The sequence below is a fragment of the Culicoides brevitarsis genome, chromosome 2, assembly GCF_036172545.1.
Source record: "Culicoides brevitarsis isolate CSIRO-B50_1 chromosome 2, AGI_CSIRO_Cbre_v1, whole genome shotgun sequence".
In the NCBI taxonomy this organism is placed as follows: Eukaryota; Metazoa; Arthropoda; class Insecta; order Diptera; family Ceratopogonidae; genus Culicoides; species Culicoides brevitarsis.
In genome coordinates, this window is record NC_087086.1 from 38139375 (window position 1) to 38160104 (window position 20730).

A 20730-nucleotide genomic window follows, 5' to 3' on the forward strand; every position below is an offset into this window, starting at 1 on the left:
TTTTTAATATAATTTTCTCAAAATTTCAATCAAAAATTACTTAAATTCAATTTAAAAAATATTTTAAATCATTAAAATACCGAAAATAGCCTTGAAACGTCAAATTATGTCCTTCAAAAGTCTCCGGAAACCAATAAAAATTTACTTAATTTATTTCCTCAAACGTTTTAAACAATGTATTTTAAGCAAATAAGCTTTTCTGTACAAACGCCATTGTCTGCACTAAAATACCAATAATTAGCTCGCACTGACAAACACTAACTTTTTACAATGCTGCATGAACTTCATTCCCGTTTTTTCCGACACGCAACTCATATGATGTGTGGAACTGAAAACAATTCCACAAAAAAATCAATAAATTTAATACTTTGCTTTTTTTCACATAAATTTTCTCATTTTTCATTGTTTGACTTTTATCAAATAAAAAAAATAAAGAAACTCGTGCAAAGCACATTTTAATTGCGAAATTCGTGCCAACGAGATAAAAATTTTACCATATTATCGATTATTCCCGTATGATCTTGCTCGAATGGTGCAACGTCACCGAAATTGTTGTCGAAATCTTTCTCGTCACAAGCTTCGGTTTGCACTTCAATTTCCTTTGTTTCGCGTCGTCGAACTTTGTGAATCGCTCCGGTGTTGATATTATTATTGTTGTTATTTTCTGTCTTTGTTGCGGAAATGTCGCCTTGTTGCGGATTGAGATTTTGTTGGGATTCAAAGCCGAATTCGGAACTACACAATTTTTCTAACTCTTCGAAATCAATTACATTTTGGCATTCATCCATATTGATTGAATGCCATGCAACACAAAAAATTTGATACTAATTTATGGCTTTTCCGTAATTTGCTTTTCAATTTTTCTTTTTTTTTTAAGTGATTGGAAAATTCACTTTTTTCACTAAATTTCACAAAAATTAAAATTTTTAAGATCTTTTTAATTTTAGGCGACTTGATTGATTTTTTACACTTTTTTCAATAATTTTTCTGAGATTTTTTACAATTTTAACTTGAAATCAGGAAATTCTAATTACGACGAAAGCAATTATTTGCAGCACAATTGTAACTTTTTCAGGAGACAAGACAAAAATTTCCTTTCCCCACACGTTTTCAAGTTTAGCACAGAGACGAATTGCGGAAAAAAATCAATTTTCCCCCCATTTTCATCCGCACACTGAATCCGACTCTACTGAATTTCCCTCTTTTTGTGTTTACAGTCAACCAAACATCCACACGCAAGGACCTCACAGCGCATGACCAACATTTTTGGATACTTTTGTAGAATTGGGGTAAGTAAGGATTTATTTTTTGGAGAATTTTGTTTTTAAATTTTTTACCTGCGCATTCTTCGTTACAGCTCGTTGTTGACGCAAATTGTTATTTTCGCGATAAAGAGCGCAAATTTCCTCTAAATCGCGTTCATCGTAGTCTTGATGGAGCGAACGACGACTGCTGATGTGACTTCCCTTCGAAACACATTTCCCCATAAGCAAAAATCCGATGGGCTTCCTCTTAATCTGCATGCCAAAAAAAGTTTGTAAAAAAGTTGTTGAAATTTTTTTTTTATCAGAGATTAACGTTAATATTTATGTTCCAGCACCATCATAACCGCCAACACTACGATAATTGTTGTTATTTACAGAATTTGTTTGTTGTTCGTGTGTTTTTTCAGCTAGTTGTTTGTTTTTTGTTTATTTATTCAAACTTTAATTTACAATGCAACAGCAGAAAAAACGTCAAAAATGTTTTTATAATACCATCACCAATTAATCCATTTTAAAAAATAGCGAAAGGAATTTCGGATAAGGAAAAAAAAATTCTGTACAAGGAAGGAAGGTCTGTCTGTTACTCGTTAGGTAATTATTTATTAAAAAAACCATAACCATTAATTTTATTCTTTAGAAGCTTAGAAGCTAAATTCTTAAATAACTTTTTTTTTTTTTGAAAATTTACACAGGAAAATTATCAACCATTAAAAAATGGAAAAGTTGTAAGTATTTTTAAATTTTAAAGAATTTTTAATATTTTTAATTTTTTTTAGGAGATCTGCAAAAATTATTAATAAATTACGAAAAAGACTTTGTTGAGCTTCTGAACCCAAAGCCGATTGTCCTGTCAATACAAGGAAATATCTGCCCAGTAGATCGTTCATTTTAGGCACAAGGATCTTCTTATAATACTCAAACCTTTCCATCAAGCATACTCAACTGTCTTCGCCTTCATACACTTGTACGAAAAATTTCTTCTGCAGATAAAAAATTAAAGGAAAGTGAAAAATTCCTGCCTATAAAAGGTTTAATAGAAATCTTTTAGGGAGTCGATTCGTATGTTTTCTTAATTTTAAAGCAGATCTAATATTCACAAGGAAAAAAAATCCGCCTGATAAGATGAACCAACAAAACTTTAGAAATCTTTTGAAAGTTAATCATACTTTTTGGTAATGAAAAGTAGCAAAGAAAATATTGTCAGCAGAACGACTCGTTCAGAAGGAAATTATTTTTTATAACAAAAAATCCATCATAAGCAAGAAAATTATTATTTAAAATTCTTCAGTAACTTTTAACAAAGGTAAATTTTGCTTTAAATGAATAATTTTTGTCTAAATTCAAAGAATTTTTTTTTCACGTGAATTTTAAACAATCTTCGAAAAAATTTATTTCATATTTTTTAGCTTATTTTAATATTATTTTTCTAAATTTAAAAAAAAATCTAAAAAAAATCTGAAAATAATTAAAAAACGCTTAAGCTATTTAACCTCATCAAATTTGTAACTTGTTATTATATTTTTGCATACAATTGTTTGTTGGTTTTTTTAAATGTTCACATTCGTATTCACTGTTTCTCGAAACAGATAAAAAATGGGAGCTAAAACAGACATTTGATATTTTTCAACACTTTTGCAATGAGCATCTCCTAAAAAACCATCAAATAACTCTTAAACTTGAACTCAATGATTTTTCGTTAAATGACTTGCAAAAACATCAAATATTGATTAACATATGTCATTTTATGTTGAAATCTCAATTACCGAGCAATCCTCCTTCTCAATGTTAAAACGCAACAAATTATCTGCGGCTTTCATCTTTACTCTACTCTACTCGGTTTCGACTCGGTTACATTATAATGTTAAACAGCGCTCTTTTTATTGTCATTATTTTTATTTTAAAAACCTTTTTTGTGTTACAATTTCGCTTTTTTTATTGCCATTGTGGAAGACCTAAAAACCATGAATGGAATTTTTCACATAATTTTTTTTTTGCCGACTGAACCAGACAAAAAGTCGAGGAAGAAATATATTATCTGTCTAATTTTATTTGTATTTACAATTTCATTCATAAATTTTTTCTCTTTCTTTTTATTTTTAATTAATTAAATTAAACGAACAACATTTTTTTTGTACGAACGAATAGATGGGAAAGATAGTTTAAAAATAGTTTTGCCGGTAAATCGTCTTAATGAGTGTTGTTGAGTTTCTTGTGTTGAAGAAAAGTGAATCTCTAATTTATTTACTACTCCAATTTTCATGAATTTCTTTGTTCATTTATTATTGAGAAATATTTTACGAATTCTAAAATTAGAAAGCAATTTTAAGACAAAATTTCGTTTTGTTTGGCTTGAGCGTATTTTATTCAAATTTTTGCTCAAGAAATATTAAAGCAATTTTTTATTAGAAACTCGAAAAATTCTTTCTAACGTCACGAATCTTCCGCCTAAAAACCGCGCCACGTTTGACATTGACATAACGCAAGAATTCAAAGCATTTTCCGTCTTTTACCGGTATTTCGTTTCATGTTCACATAATCGCAATCAGAAGTAAAGCCACGAATGTTGAACATATATCGCGAGTATTCGAGTGAGGAAAAAACAAAAAGAACACAGGAACAAGTTTATGTCGCGCGTTTTTGCACGAAGCAAGCACAAATATTTGCACGGTGTAAATGATCTACTTACAAGTTACAAGCAATGTTGATGCCAAATACGGTAAATGATTGTACATTTCGTGTCAGAAGCATCGCGATGTTTGCACGTGAAGTTGACATAAGGTCATTTCCGCGCGTTTGCGATGAGTTATTTGATTTTTTTAAAAATCAATTTATGGGAAATTAACAATATTTTGGGAAAATTTATGACTTTTAACTGAAAAAATTCATAAAAATTAAATTTTTGCCATAAATTTTTTTTTAGTTTTATTTTAAATTAAAAATTCGTAAAAATAATTTAAAAAGTTAATTAATTAATGTCATAATTTAATATTTTTAAAATTTCAAACCACGTGACCATAACTCAGTAGATTTCCTGATCAAAAGGCGCAAACTAAACTTTTTAACCTCATACACATTTTAGATCTTCGACCTAATGCATATTTGCAAATTTTGGCCCAATTCACATTTTTCTAATTCATCCCATAAAGTATTTCAAAAAATCTAATCACGTGACTTTTTTAAATTAAATTATTTAAATTTTCTCTTTTAAAATTCAACTTGAATGGAATTAAATTAATTTTTTTTGAGTAAATGACTTTAAAAAAAAATAAGCTTTAAATTTTTATTCATTTCATAACTAAATGAATGACAGAAAGTAAACATGTCAAGCACTATACAAATGCAAACAACAATGGATAATGACTTTGAAGCCTGATTGTTGACTAATTATTCAATTGCGTGGGCTTTGAAGTTGCGTTCCATTCATATAAAAATCATAATCTGATAGTTAATTAAGTTTAACTCATTTTTTATTTAAAAACAACTTCAAACTTTAATTTCACGAAGCTTCTTTCAACAAATCGTCATAATTGAAGTCGTTAATTTCATTTGGTTGATAAGGTCTCTTTGGATCATCTTTGTACTCCTCAAGGAATTCCAACTCTAAAAATTTTTTCGGAGTATCTTTCAAGTAATACAAAACTCCTTCAAATTTTTCTCCAGCCTTTTCGTCTCCAACTCTTACAAGAGATTTCTTTTCTCTCTCATAACAAGTTGGATAATCCTCCAAGACATCCAAGTTTTTCAACATTTTTTCATCAATTTCGTACACCTCGCCCTTGACTTGATGCCCCATGCCGGGAACATTTAGCAAAAAGGGGATATTGAAGCTCGTGGTAACGACAAGCGGAAATTTCTCCAGCGTGACAGCTTCGCACACGAACTTTGCGTAACCATTCTCCTTGTTCGTCAGCCAGTAGTAGTTGGGTTGCCCGCGTTTCAGTGTGCCATAGAGGAAGACACGTACAAGTGACATTTTCTGCTAAAAACGATGAGAAAATGAATTCAAGTAGAAAATCGAATGTAATGTGGTTGATTTTTTTTATTGCTCTTTCTATTGCAGCAGATGTTGCAATAACAGAAAAGAAATAAATAATCAAGAAGAACCGCAAAAATGTTAATTATCAATGTCCGACATTGTCTTCAAATCGCCCGGAATAACGAACAATTGATATTCATGGGCGGATATTAAAGATCATCGCCATTTATAGCTTGCTCAATGTTTTCTAAGTGCTATCGTTATATCACACAGCGATTGCTTCATCAAGTCGCTATCTCTTAACTCGAATGCTCAACAAGACGTTTGAAGTAGAAGAAGAACAATAACAAATAAACAAAACGAGAACAAGAGAGAATTGTGTGTGGGAAGCGAACATTATTTCTACATCATAAACTGCCAAAAATCACAACAAATTTGAATATTCAAGCAATTTATGTTTGGTTTTCGTAATGAATATGGATTTTTTACAAACCGTTAGACGATGACTTGGAAAATCGCGCAGAGAGAAGTTAGGTCAAATTTTGTAACGATTTGAATGGAAATTTGAACTATGGTTTGAAAAAAGGAAACATTTCAATTTGGGTTTAAAATTAATTTCTTGAGGTCTTAATTTTTTTCTTGAAATCTTCAGAGGTCTAAAGTTTTTTTTGACTTCAATAGATTCTTAAGAGAAAAATTTAAGACCTCAAGGAATAAATTTTTAACTTCAAGAGAAAAATTTGAGACCTCAAGAGAAAAATTTAAGACCTCAAGAGAAAAATTTGAGACCTCAAGAGAAAAATTTGAGACCTCAAGAGAAAAATTTGAGAGAAAAAATTAAGACCTCAAGAGAAAAATTTGAGACCTCAAGAGAGAAATTAAAGACCTCAAGAGAAAAATTTAAGACCTCAAGAGAAAAATTAAGGACCTCAAGAGAAAAATTAAGGACCTTAAGAGAAAAATTTAAAACCTCAAGAGAGAAATTAAAACCTCAAGAGAAAAATTTAAGACCTCAAGGAATTAATTTTTTTTTTGAGACCTCAAGAGAAAAATTTAAGACCTGAAAAAAATTTTGGAGTCCTGAAATTTTCATTTTAAGGCTTAAACTCATCTTTTGAGAGTCTTTATATCTTCTGAATACTTAAATTTAACTCAATAAGTAATTTTTAGTACAAAATTGATCTCTTCTTAAGCCACAAGGCTTCCTTCAATGTCATTAACATTATCTTATTTCCCCTCGAAATGACTCAAATTAATAATTCTGCGTTCATTTCTCGACACAGCAACTCAGATTCGATCAAAAAAGAAAAAACAGAGAGGAAGTAGATATCAACAAGGAAACTCGAGAGATTTGACTTAACTTGACACACAATTCCATTGACATCGTGAAGACGAGACAACATAAAAGTCATTTGATAGTAGCTTCATGTTTTCAATGTTGCTCTTGTTATTATGATGCGTGTCTTGCAAATCACATGCACATTAAATCTTGTAGTTCTTGTACTTTATATTTGACACAATATCATAATATCATCATCTTGTCTTCATCTTCTTGTTTTCTTCTCTTTTCATTATTATTATGAATATGCTTAAAATCTCTTGACTTTTGGCTTGACGCTGTTGTTGTTGTTATTTTGTTAAATATGCTTGTTGTTCATTCCCTCATCATCTCTCGAGTTATCTCTCTCTCGACAAACACTTGTTCCATTAGGCTGCGGCGATGAATTGGCAGGAAAAAATGTGTGAGACTTTGTAAGGAATTTTGCTTCAGACTATGGAGCTATACTTGAACACGAAGTTCTCATAAACATTAGAGAGCTAATTTATGCATTCAAAGTAATTTTCAGGACTTGACTTGAGCGATGCTCTGAAGTTGAAAAGAAGTCAATTTTAAGCTTAAAAAGTTAAAATTTTCCTTTGAAATTTTTCAAGGTCATTTCAAGGTTATTTGACTTCTTTGAAGCTCCTTGGAAGGTTACGAATAGAACTTTTAAGTTGAAAAGAGGCAAATTTGATACTTGAAGAAGCTAAAATGTTCATTTGAAATTTCAAGGAGCTTTTTGGAAGGATTTAAGTTGAGAATTGAACTTCAGTACAGAGTAAGAGGCCTCAACATTCCAATGGAGCATTAAAAGTCAACAAAAAGAGTAAAATAGACCCAATTTCAACTCTCAGAGCAATGAAAGCCTTCAAAGAGAAGAGAGAAGGCGGAGTAGAAAAGTATGAACAATAAGAGTCTTATCATAATAATAATTGTAACTTGTCTATACGAACTAACACAATTTCAGACAGACAACACAAAAGAGACACGTGTAGTTTCCTTCAGTTGTATAGTTGGAACGAAACATCATCAGACATGTCTCATCCTTCTACAATGAGAAAATTTTACACTTTGATTGCCTCTGATATGAGTCTCACTCACTCGAGAAATGTAAATTACATAACTTGCCAGCTAATGTTCTTTAAAAAGGAGCAAAAAAAGAAGACAACGAACGATACAAAAGTAGAAGAAGAAGGCTTAAAGCTTGTAAGAACAGAAATTGTGTAATAAATGTTAAGTAGTTAACTTTTCTCTTGAATTTTGTATCATTTTTGTCAAGTTTTCTTTCACAGTTATTACAAAAAATATGTATTTTAATATGGCACAAAATTGACTGTAGCTCTGTACCGCTTCATTCATTACGTGATTATTTATTGGAATTATTCGGAAAACTTTATTTGGCAATAAGAATATTTTATGTTTGATGTTTTATCTGCACAGCTCAGAGTATCTCAGACGATTTAAGATGGTATTTTATGAGAAGGATTTTGTGTAAATGAAGAGATTGTCAAAGTAGAAAATTATTAAAATGGAGAAATTTTGTCGTCTGAATGGGGATTTATTAAAAAATTGTTTAAAAGTTTGACTTTTGTTGAGGGTTTAAGTCTGGGGAATTGACATTTGAAATATTTTTTAAATGAAAAATAATTAAAATTTAATTTAATTTCATAAATTATTTTTCATAGAATTTTTTGAGTATTATTTTTAAAGAAAATAATAATAAAAAAAATATTAAAATTTGAAAGAATAAAAAAAATCCAGCAGTTTTCTTTAACAATTATTTAAAAAATAAATAAAAAAAAATAAATTAATTAAATTTAAAACAAAAAAAAATAATTAAAATTAAAAAACTGTTTTTGTATAAAATTTATGTAAAAAATTTAATTAATTTAAAAAAAATAAAATAAAAAAAATTATTTTTCAAAAAATAAAAAATATTGAAAATTGAATCTTTAAAAAAAAATGTAAAAAATTTTTTTTATTTTTTTTTTTATTTTTTAGGTAAATTTTTATATTAATTTTTTAAATAAAAAATTAAAAATAAAATAAAAATTTTTTAAATTAATTATTTAAAAATAAAAATTAAAAAAATTTTTAAAATTTAACTAAAAAACTCAAAAAAAAATGTCAATTTTTTTTTAATTTATTTTTTTATTTTTTTAAATTATTTAGGTAGATTTTTATATTGATTTTTTGAGTGCAAAAATAATTTTTATTTTTTTTTTTTAATTTTTATTCAAAATATTTTTTTAATGAAATTTTTCATGAAAAATTATTTTAAATATTTTTCTTCCAATTTTTTTCTCTTTTTAAAATAAATTTTAAAATGAAACGATATTTAAGAGTTTAAAATGTGACAAAAAATAAAAATTTCTCTATTTATAGCGGAACATGAAATGCACGTGGTCCACACAATCTTCCGTTAGCGATAATGCTGATTTACTCAAAAAAAATAATCTGCAACATAAATCTCTGAGCACGACACTAAAATTTTTGTACTATTCACATTTCGTGGCATAGCATGGCATCTCATGACCTTAATACTCTTATTTTTTTATTACATTTCTCGAACGATTCGATTTCTGATTATTATTACTACTCTCTTGATTATTATCGATTGCACAATTTAAACATTTTTTCCCATCGCGTTGCCATTAAAAATATTTCTAATCCGCTGATTTATCGCAGAAACAGGCAAAAATGGGCACATAAATAATAATAAGCATTTCTTCACATTTTTTTTTTGTTTTTACTTTGCACATTAATTCTCGGATTTGATCACGAAAAAAAAATTTGAGAAAGTGTTGGCAAAGTGCTTGTCCCGCAAGACATCCACAATTCACGACGACGAGTAAAAGTAAAAAGTAAACATCCGATCACCAAAAATAATTTTTAATAATTTACAATAATTTTATGCGGAAAAGACTCTTCACTTGCCTCCGTACGTTGCTTAATAAAAGTGTTCATTGTTACGGTTATTTCTGACAATTAATTATTTTTTTTTATCCAGTCGCTTTAACGGTTACACACTTTTTGTTGTTTTTAATTCACTTAATTATAGCAGAAAATTGTTACATTTTTAAAATGAATTATTACTACTCAAAACTTATTGAAATTTGAATATTTACAAAAAAAGAAAAAAAAAATTAAAGGGTTAAGATACGATGATTCAACACATTTTTTACACACATTTACACTACGTTAAAACTTACAGGGAAATGATGAGTTTGTGTGAAGATGAAATTAGAGAACACTACAGGAGACGAAGAATCAAGAGTTTGAGAAATGAAGGAGTTTTTGGCCTGAAAATTAAGTTTTGAGTCCCTTTTTAATTTTAATTTATTTAAATGATTTTTTTTTTTGAGAAATTTAATTAATTAAAATAAAAAATTTATTTAACAAATTAATTTAGTTTAAAAAATATTTATTTTATTTTTTTCAATTATTTTATTTCATTAAATAAAATTTTTAATAATTTTTTTAATTTTAATTATTTTAATAATTTTTTAATAAATTAAATAAAACATATTTTTATTAATAAATTTTATTATTTTTAATAAATATTAATTTTTTAATAAATTTTCATTTAATAATATTTTATTAAAAAAAATTTAAATAAAGTCAAAAAATTTTAATTAATTTAAAGAATTTTTGAAAATCAAATTTAAAAATAATTAATTTTTATTTAATGAAATTTTCAATTTAAAAAAAATAATTTTGTTTCAAAATTTTAAAAGCTTTTGATCTTTTAGGCTTAAAAATTTTTGTCTAAAATATTAGAAAAAAAAATAAAATAAAATTATTTTAAAAAAATTAAATTTTTGAAATATTTTTAATTTTATTTTCAGGCAATTTCGATTAAAATAATTTTAAATTAAATTTTTTATAATTTTAATATTAAAAAAAATCATGAAAATAACGAATTTTAAATTAAATTTTAGATAATTTTTTAAAATAAAATTTAAGATTTTTTTTTTCAAATTTTAAAAAAATTAATTTTCAAATAAATTTTTTTTTTTATTTACTGTGACTCAATTTTTTTTTGAATTTAAAAAAATTAAATAAATTAAATTAAAATTAAAAAAATAAAAATTAAAATTAAATAATTAAAATGAAAATTAAATTAAAATAAAATAAATTAATAAAATTTATTAAAATAAATTAAATTTTTCATTTTAAATACTTTTATAATTTTTATAATTTTTCAAAAAAATAATTTTAATTTATTTTATTTAGGGATAAAAATTTAAGGTCAAAAACTCGTTCATTTCTCAAAATCTTATCTATGCAATTAACCGAAAAATGCTTACTTACACAGAATTAAAGTTGTCTACGATGTCAAAAATCGTACAAATAAATCTCTTTCCATGCAAAAGGCAAGAACAATTCAGCAAACGATGAAAATGTTTGTTTAACTTTAATAATTAATTTCTTTTTTTTTTTTTTTTAATTTTTTAAAGTAAATCACTTTAATTTCATGTCTCGTTATACAAAAAAAAATTTGTAAATTTATTTCTCTGCGGTAATTTATGAGCTTCGAGCAACAGGTGAATGTCGTTAGTACCGCTCTCGGAGGAAAGGTGAAGGTAATTTCTTGCACACTTGCCCGAACTTGTCGAATTGGAATTAATAAAGTTCGGCTCTCCAGACTAATAAATTTGTCACATTAGAAACATCTGTTGGTTTTGTTGCTTTTAACGCAAAAATTATTTCGCACCCGTTGCTGCTTCGGAATTATTTGTTGTGTGAGTAAATTGTGTCACACACTGCTTTTCTTATCACTCGTAAAGAGTTGTTTTTTTTCTGTATGCGTAAATTTCGCAAATATTATGATTTTGACGTGACTTTACTTTGAAAAATTTTAATTAAAAATTTTATTTGTTTATTTTTTTTTTATTAATCACAAAAATTATTTTTTGTCAAATAAAATTATTTAAATATTTTTTTTTTAATAAAAAACGAAAAAATGCACTTCGCGATCCGGTTTCGATTCTTTCTCGGTAAATTGTTTTGTTAGACTAAACCAGTCTGGCTCGTCGTAAGTCAGCGGAGTTGTTCTCTATTTCTCTCTATCGCAGCGAAAAACTCACACAAACACAAAAAGTGACTTAATCCGTTGCTTTTGCGTACGGAAAAAAAGTTGAAGTTGTAGTGCATAGCTTGATTTGCGGTGTGTGTGCGATACAGTTTTACTCACTTATTTGCGAAGCGAAATGGAGTTGGAGAGATAGATGAAAGAGAAGACGAGCAATGACATTCGATGCGGTTTTAAAAGGAATGAGCTTCCGGTGAACTGAAGGCAGGCATTTTTTTACAGGTGTTTGTCGCGTGATTTTTTTTCATAAAGGGATTTTTGTAATATTTGAATGTTATCGTATATGAAAATATCTGATTTTGATAAGATTTGAAAAAATTTTTCATGATGAAAATTGACTTGAGTGCATTTTGGTTTAAAAAATAAAGGGTTAAAATATTTTTTTTAGCAAAAATTTATTTTTGTGTATTATTATATTTATATTAATTTAATTAATTAAATTAAATTAAAGAAAATTCTCATTAAAAAAAAAATTAAATAAATTAATAAATAAATTTTTAAATTTTCGAATTTTAATACAAGAAAAATAAATTATAATAATTTAATAATAGTTAATAATTTAATTTTTAAATTTAAAAAAATATAATTGTTTTAATTAATTATTTACTGATTTTTTAAAAATTATTTTACTTAAATTTTAAAATATTTAAATATTAATATTTTTTAATTTTATAAAATTATTTTTTATTTTTAATTTTTTTTTTTTTTTTTTTAAATATTTTTATTTAAATTTAAACATATTTTTTTTTTTTTAATTTTAAAATTTTAATTTTAAAATTTAAATTTTTGAATAATTTTTTTGTCTTGATTTCTTATTAATTTTTTAAAAATATTTTTAAGCTTTTTAAAAAAATTATTTTTTTTTTAAATTTTTTCGCTTTGAAAAATGTGATAAATTTAAAAAAAGTTTTTATTGAACCAATATTTATTTTTAGAAGCTTTTTTATGGATTGTATGATCAAATATTGGTTCAAAAATTTCTGATTTTTTTTTAAATATTTTTTTTTTTTTTTTTAAATTTATTTTTTAATTTTATTAATTTTTTTTATTATATTTTATTAAATATTTTTTTAAATTATTTAAATCGTTTGAACAATAATTAAAATTAAAGAATTAAGTATTAAAATTAATATTTATTTGGTATCAAAACCAAATTTTAATAATTTTAAAAAAAACTTATAAAACAAAAAAAAATAAATAAAATATAAAAAATTGTAAAAAATAAAATTAACAAAAATTTAATTCAATAAAAAAATTAATCCAATTTTAGTAAAAAATTCAAATTTGACGTCAAATTTTATAAAAATTCTCAAACAGACGAACAAAAAATCCTCTCAAAACACAAAATTTAATTGAACGCATTAATAAATACAGATAACTCATCTATTAGAAGGTCATATTTTTTACATTCGCCTAAACAAATTATTTAACCCTACACATTAACTACACATTTCTCTATTGTTACCGGTATCAATATCAAGAGAGAGAGAAAATTTCATATCTGTCAATCATCAAAATATATATTTTTCACCCAAATGCAAAAATGAGCAAAAAATCAACCACAAAAAATTTTAAAAGCTTTAACTTACCACAGGAACCAACCAGATCCAAGCTTGGCAACTTTAAAAAAGACTCAATTGATTCAATTTAAGCCACGATGAAAATTTCAAGTTCACAAAATTCTCTCTGCTCTCTTTATTTTTTTTTTATTTCTTTTGTATTAATAATTTATGTCATGCATGCTTTTCTTACTCGAAGCTACGTGGATACATTCACACTTGATCAATTCACTCCACAAGTTATGCAATACACTACAGAAGCATCAAGAATTCCGTTGGAAGTGACATGCGCAGTTCCACGTCAAAATGAACAATTTTCGTCTTTTTCGTTTTTTTTTGTGCTTCAGTCCTTTCAGTGATGTTTGAAGCTTCCTTTGAGTAAGACACGATTTTTTTTTGCTTTGAAAAAATTTTTTTGCCGCAAGAAATGATGAAGGTTCAATAAATTGTTTGTTGTTAATCATACAATTGACTTTTATCGTCGATATTTTTTTTCTTTCTTCCTTCACAGAGTGAGAATTTAATTCACTTAATTTTTTTTCGGGTCCATGTTTTCGTTGGCGTGTCTTGTCTCTTGTCTTGTAAGAAGGACAATTACTTAAAACGAAAAATGTACTTACCGCATTTTTGTCGTTGGTTCGTTCGTTCGTCAATCATTCATCCATCGTTCAAGGTCGTCGACCAATTTGGCGTGACGACGACATGACATGATATCGAAGGAACAAAGTGTCTGTTCTTGCTTGATAGTAGCATGGAAGAAGAAGAACAAGAAAAATTTTCGTGTTTTAGGTTTTTAGGTTATTTTGCTTTACTGCGGCGCGTCATGGTTTTTGTTGCCTTGGAACGCTTTCAAGTTTTCAAAAATTAATGGAAAATATGTAAAGATAGGCAGAGGGAAGGATTTTTGGGGCTCAATTTTATTAAAAGTTGATAAAAAGTGATAATTTTTCATTTATTTAAATAAATTTTAACTGAAATTAATTTTTGTTAAAAATTTGAAAACCTCCCCCTTACTAATTGGGGGAGGGTCTTATTGAATTTAGTTCTAATTTTTTCTAAAAGAAGCCTAATTTGCTCAAATAAATTAATTTTGAAGGTTAACAATTCAAAATTAGGCGAAATTTCTTAATTTTTTAAATTTTCTAAACCGCCCCCTTTTTTCAATTCGGAGGGTCTTTTCTCTTTTTTATGTTTTTTTTAATCAAAAAAGTCTTATATTTATTCAAATTGAACAAAATTAATTGAAATTTATTAAAAAAATTCATTTAATTGAAAATTTTCATAAATTCTAACGAATTTTTCTTTTAAACTTGGGGGAGGGTCCTTCTCAAATTTATTTCCCCCTTGGATTTTTTCACTCAAACTTTTCGTAAAATAATTAAAAATAACTTAATTTAACATAAATTTTCAATATTTAACGGTTTCTTGTGAAAATCTTACCTCTTTACAAGAAAAGGGTAATTGCCCTTTTTCCGCCCCCCTGAGCCCGCCATTGAATAAAAGTAAAATTGCCAAAATTCCAAGAATGTTTCGCGATTAAATGCGATAAGAAACACAAATCGAAAGTGGAATGTTTATCATTTTTGTCTTATTTCCCTCGTTTCTGTTCAAGTCAAGTTAAGAAATGAAAGAAAAGTAAAACAAAACGTTATGGTAGGAGTCTGCCCTCCCCCAAAGTTACGCTGAAGAGCAACAACGACAAAGACGAATGACAAAACAAAACAAAAGCGAAAAACATAACGATAAAAATATTTGCCTTTATTTATCTTCGAGCGGCGGCAATTGGCCAAACTAAGTCAAGTTGCGTTACAAGGGTAGAAGAAAAGAAGGAATTCGAATCGAAAGACAACCAAAAATCTATACAAAAGGTTAATCATGGTAAGAATCGAAATTATACTAATTTGATTGCCATATAGCAGTAATAATAATAATAATAAATGCTTTGGGGGCAATCAGTTGTTCTTTCGTGTGTTCTCCCATACACACATACGTAGCTGTATGACGTACGTGTATGAGCCACGAACAACTGTCAGAAATAAAATTAGAAATATAAAAGAGGGAAAAGGGATGTAATTATTTGTTTTGCCTCAGCAAATTCCGGTTTTATTATCTATTATGTCGAAATGTGGCAATGTTATTGCTCACGAGGCTGTACGTGAGTTTATACGAACTCTACGTATGTCTATAGAAACAGACAAAAACACAGATAAAATGGAAAAGGTATGATTATTAAGCTTTAATCAAACACCTTGATAACATTAAACATTTTATTCTATTTTTCTTTGTTTCGGTACGAGAATCTGTACGACGTGTATGGGTATGAGTCTGTATGGTACATACATACACGTATGAGGAGTGCATGGTTATTATTTTATTATACGAGCCAGCGTCGTATTTTATTTATTTAATTTGTTGCTTGAGTTTCTTTATCCATAAAGGGGATTTTAAATGGAATTGGGAAATGTTAAATGGATTTCCGCACACACTCAGGACGATGTAGGGACTTTTTATTGTATTGGCAGTAATTTGTGGTATTGTTTAATCCGTTAAACCATAATTGTAATACTGAAAAAACTTCTGTAAAATTATTAAAATTAGTTTTGTTTAAAAAAATAAGTTAATTGTGATTTTTTTAATTTTTTTTTATTAAAAGCTCTTTGATTAAAAAATATTTTTTTAAAAAAAATAATTTTTTTATTCGAATTAATATTAAAATTTAAATTAATTTTTTGTAATAATTTTTTTCTATATAAAATTATATAAAAAAATAAAAATTTTTTTAAAAAAAAATAAATTTCAAAAAATTTAAAAAAAATAATTTTTTTAAAATATAATTTGAAATAAAAAAATAAAATTAAAAAATATAAAAAAAATTAATGAAATTAAAAAAAAAATAATTAAAAAAATTTAAATTAAAAAAAAATAAAAATTTAAATTTTTGTTCTCTCAAAAAAATAAAAATACAAATAAAAGTTTATATAAAAAAAATTTATAAAATTTTTAAAAAAAATTAAAAAAAAATAAAATAAAAATTCTGAAAAATAATATTAATGAAAAATTAAAAAAAAAATTAAAGAATTTATTTATTTAAAAAAGTCAAGTTTTAAAAAAAATTAAATTTTTTTTGATATAAAAAAATATATAAAAAATAAACAAAATTTTAAAAAATTATTAAAAATATGAAAACTTAAAAAAATTCATGAAAATTAAAAAAATAAAAAAGAATGGAGACGCCTTGTAACTTCTTTAAAAAACCCTTTTCAATGCCAAAAATATCCGCAATCACGAAAACAGCCTTGATAGTTTCTCTACATTTTTTTTTCTATTGAAAAAAGCTTTTTTTCGTCAATTTCCTTATCATTTATTGTTATTTTTATGATTTTGTTTGTGCGCTTTTTTCGTTTTTTTTCTTGCTGACGTCGCGCCATTATTGCCACCCACGTGCTTCGTTTGCCAGAATTAATAAAACTAAATATTTATTTATCGAATTAAGCCGCATGAAAGCCAAACAAGAACTCTTTTCGCCGGAAATCGAGCTCGATGCCGCAACACAGACACTTTATTATCACATTAACGGAACAAACGCACGCGGAATGACACTAACAAGACGAGTGCTGAGGCTTTTCAGTCGTATTTGTACAAACAGACTTTTATGCGGCGATAACTTATGTAATTTTATTACATCACAAGACGAGGCGCAGAGACAGAGGGAGTTTTGTGTAATCCGTGTGCTGCGAGTGATGATGGATAAAGAGGCACATAAACACAAACGACTGCCAAAAGGAAAATATTTAATTAAATATGAATGATATTTACGCCCTTCAAATATATAAATCCCGAAATAAACTTTCGCACAGCGCAAACAGCCACGAAAAAAAGACGAGAAAAAGGCTTTACTGCCACAGGCAGTCATTTAATAAACAGGATTATATGTTAATGAAAATGTGATTTTTATGTTTGAGCATATGGTTTTTTCGGCGAGAGCGAACGAAGTGCATGCAATGTAATAATAATAAAATAATGATGTCATGAAAAGCATCTTCTGCCATTTTGCCGGAGTTAATATTTTTTTTTGTAGTTTATTAAATTTATTTATGTGTAAACATTTATCTTTTGTATCACATGGAGTTTTTGTGGCGTGGCTTGAGGACGAATATTCATGAAAAACTCCAACAATCAAACATAAAAATCACATTTTCATTAACATATAATCCTGTTTGAGAAAATTCCGAAGATTAAGTGACAATAAAGCCTTTTTCTCGTCTTTTTTTCGTAAAAATTTAGCGCTGTGCGAAAGTTTAAAAAAAATTTATATATTTGAAGGGCGTAAATATCATTTTTATTTTTAAATTTTTTTTGGCAAATCGTTTAAAAATGTTTAATTAATTTTTATCCATCATCACTCGCAGCACACGGATTACAAAAAAACTCCCTCTTTCTCTGCGCCTCGTCTTGTGATGTAATAAAATTACATAAGTTATCGCCGCATAAAAGTTTTTTGTACAAATACATTTGAAAAGCCTCAACTTTTTTGTTAGTGTCAATATCATTTAAGTTTTTCCGTTATTGATAATAAAGTTTATGTGTTGCGGCATTTTTATTTTTTTTAGAAAATTTTTGTTTGGCTTTCATGCGGCTTAATTCGATAAATAAATATTTTTTTATTAATTTAACAATAAGCACGTTTATTGGCAATAATTTTGCGAAAATCATTTGAAAAAAAAAATTAATTAAAATTTTGAATTTAAATTTAAAAAATTTTTAAATGATAAGGAAATTGACATTTTAAAAAGCTTTTTTTTTAATTTTTAAAAAATTTGGAGAAAATTTTAATAAATTTTTTTTTCTAAAATTTTTGGCATTGAAAAGGGTTTTTTAAATAAATTACATGGCGTCTCCATTCCTTTTATTTTTTTGTCTAATTTGTCTAAGATTTTCAAATTTTTAATTCAAAAATTTAATATAAATTAATTAATTTATTCAATTTAATTTTTTAATTTCTATTTAAATCGTATTTTAATTTAATTGAAAAGTATTAAATTTTTTATGAAAATATTTAAAAATAAGAAAATAAATATTTTCATTTAAAATTAAAAAATAAATTTTTAAAAACTTTATTCATAAGTAAAAAAAATTAAATTTTAAAATTTTAATAAAGATTAAATTTTTAATATTTAATTTTAAATAATAAAAAAAATAATTTTAAAAAATTAATTAAAATTTTGAATTTTTTTTTAGTTTTAATATTTTTTTTTAGTTTTTAAATTTAAAAAAAAAATTTTTTAATTTTTTTTTAAAAGAAATTATTTTATTTTTTTTAAATTTTATTTAAAATTAATTAAATTTTCTAAAAAAAAAAAAAAAAAAACTTTCTTGAATTTTATTAAATAAAAACTCAATAAATTTCCATTAAATAAAGTTCATTAAAATTAAATTAATTCCTTCTACAAAGACCTTGATCTTGCTTAATTCTCATTTCAGCAACTCCAAATTTCCTTTCTAACCTTCGCCATGATCATCAAGGAAACAGAGAAAAACTAATTTTTCATTTTCAATGTGACCCAATTGTACATCCGATTAAAATTCCTCATCATGCCATACCTCGTTTCATTGCCAAAAAACATTCACACAGAGACCGAAAGAGAGAGAAAATCCTTAAATCAACCACTAAAACATAATTTCAACTAACAACCAGCACTAAACCAGGTCATCTGTATCAAATTCATTCGTAGACGAAAAATCTTGATTTACTTTTTTTTTTTTGAATTTAAACCGAAAAGTATATGATAACTTAATTCCCTCAAATCTAGCATGCAAATCATTTGACAACGAATCAGATTAAATATTTTTTTTTTTTTGCAAAAAGTTTCAACTATCACGAGTTTAGTTGAATAAAATTCATCGTCCTAAAGGAAGATTATCAGAAATAACCAAAAATATTGCCTCGAGTGATTTCTGTCTGAGATCCTGTGGAATTTGTAGGTCGCTTGTTTGTCTTTCGTCGTCAAGTGCCCCACGATTTAAAATAATAATCATTCGCGATTCTAAGAAAACGAAAAAAAAAATTGTCTTATTATTGTGCGGAGGAGAAGAAAAAACCGCACGCTGAGTCGAGTGAATGAACAACGACGAGCAATTTATGTTATTATTATTATTTTATAGTCTAGCTGATTTTTCGTTCGTTCTTCATTGTTCCCGATGATGATGCGCTACGAGTCGAGAAAGAGGAATTTGTTCACATGATGAAGTTGTTTATATGCAAATAATCAACTCAATATTATAGATCATCTGCTTCGTTCGTTCGTAGCTTGTAGAATAATATTTTGATCGGATAAGATTTTTTTTTTGCAGTTGAAGTTTTTTTATCGTGTCATGTTATTTTTTTTTTTGCTAAAGAAAAAAAAATTGAAAAATTGATGCGGGTCTGTCTGAATGGAAAAGTTTTGAGACGAGGGATTAAAAAAATATTTCAAGGTTGTCGGAAAATTATTGGATGTTTTAAGTGACAACGTGACATGCTAAATATGAGAGTAAAATATTGAAATGAGCAAGGAATTCAAGGTTAGACGTTGCTTAATCGTTTCGAAGAATTTGGGTTTTAGGGATGGAGGTGTCTGGTTCTTTGATGGAAATTGTCGTTTTATGATAAAATTGACATAATTTCTTTTAAAATTTTTTTAAAGGTGCAGGTTAAGTTGATTTCCCTTTAGATTCGTCTGAAACGTAGAAATGTTTTAAAAATTTGTTTGATTTCGGTCTCCATACTTCTTCTTCAAAATCTTTATATAAGAGCTTTTTGTCATTAAAAGCCTTGAAGATTTCAAAAAGTGAATTCTTGTTAATTTTTCTTTTTTAAAAAATTGAATGAATATTTTTTTTCAGATTAATATAAAAAAAAATTTCTATAGAGGTTCAAAAAATTTTGTCTAAAAAAATTATTTTTTTTTTGGTTTGTTAAAAATAATATATTTAAATTTTTTTTAATAATTTTTAATTTTTACTAAAAAAAAAATAATTTTGAATTTTAATTAAAAAAAAATAATTTTTAATTTTTATCAAAAAAAAATTTTTTTTTTTTAAATTTTTAATTTAAAAAAAAATTAATTTTTTAATTTAAAAAAATTTTTTTTTAAAATAATTATTTTTAATTTTTTTTAAAAAATAATTTTTCACTTTTAACAAAAAAATTTTTTTTTAATTAATTAATTTTAATTTAATTTTTATTTTTTATTTAAAAAAATTAAATTGAAAAAATTAATTTTTAATTTTTATTCAAAAAAAAATTAATTTTTAATTTTTATTAAAAAAAAAATTAATTTTAATAATTAATTTTTAACAAAAAAACAATAAAATAAAATAAAAATTAGAAATACGCACAAATTTATAAAATTTTTTTTTTTTTACTTACAAAAAAAATTTCCATGTTCATTTCAAGCTCTCTCGACCAACAATTCAACATTTTTCCTCTTCTACTGCGAACAAAACAACAGAAAAAAATCCTCTCTCGTTGAAAT

At 25.8% G+C, this 20730-nt stretch overlaps 2 protein-coding genes across 7 annotated transcripts in view; both read right to left on the reverse strand.

Moving 5' to 3' along the window:
- The window catches only part of LOC134832758 (uncharacterized), a 28198-nt gene extending 16643 nt beyond the window's left edge, over window positions 1-11555 (reverse strand). For 2 of the 5 annotated variants that reach the window (XM_063846891.1, XM_063846890.1), the window contains exon 1: window positions 495-1002. In XM_063846891.1, coding sequence (XP_063702961.1) covers window positions 495-788 — 294 coding nt within the window. In that variant the 5' untranslated portion in view covers window positions 789-1002. Of the gene's footprint in view, window positions 1-494; window positions 1007-1337; window positions 1518-10876 lie in introns of those variants that run through there. The other 3 variants (XM_063846892.1, XM_063846893.1, XM_063846894.1) reach the window with 3 other exon arrangements.
- LOC134832760 (putative gamma-glutamylcyclotransferase CG2811) lies at window positions 4711-13368 on the reverse strand. 2 transcript variants are annotated; one of them, XM_063846895.1, is made up of 2 exons: window positions 13247-13368; window positions 4711-5244 (listed from the first exon to the last, which is right to left on the reverse strand). In XM_063846895.1, the coding sequence occupies exon 2, from the start codon at window positions 5236-5238 to the stop codon at window positions 4762-4764; it is 477 nt and encodes a 158-aa protein (XP_063702965.1). In that variant the 5' UTR covers window positions 5239-5244; window positions 13247-13368; the 3' UTR covers window positions 4711-4761. The 2 variants fall into 2 exon arrangements, with proteins under 2 accessions (XP_063702965.1, XP_063702966.1); XM_063846896.1 differs by having other exon boundaries at window positions 4711-5241; window positions 13247-13343.
- Between the last annotated feature and the right edge of the window lie 7362 nt (window positions 13369-20730).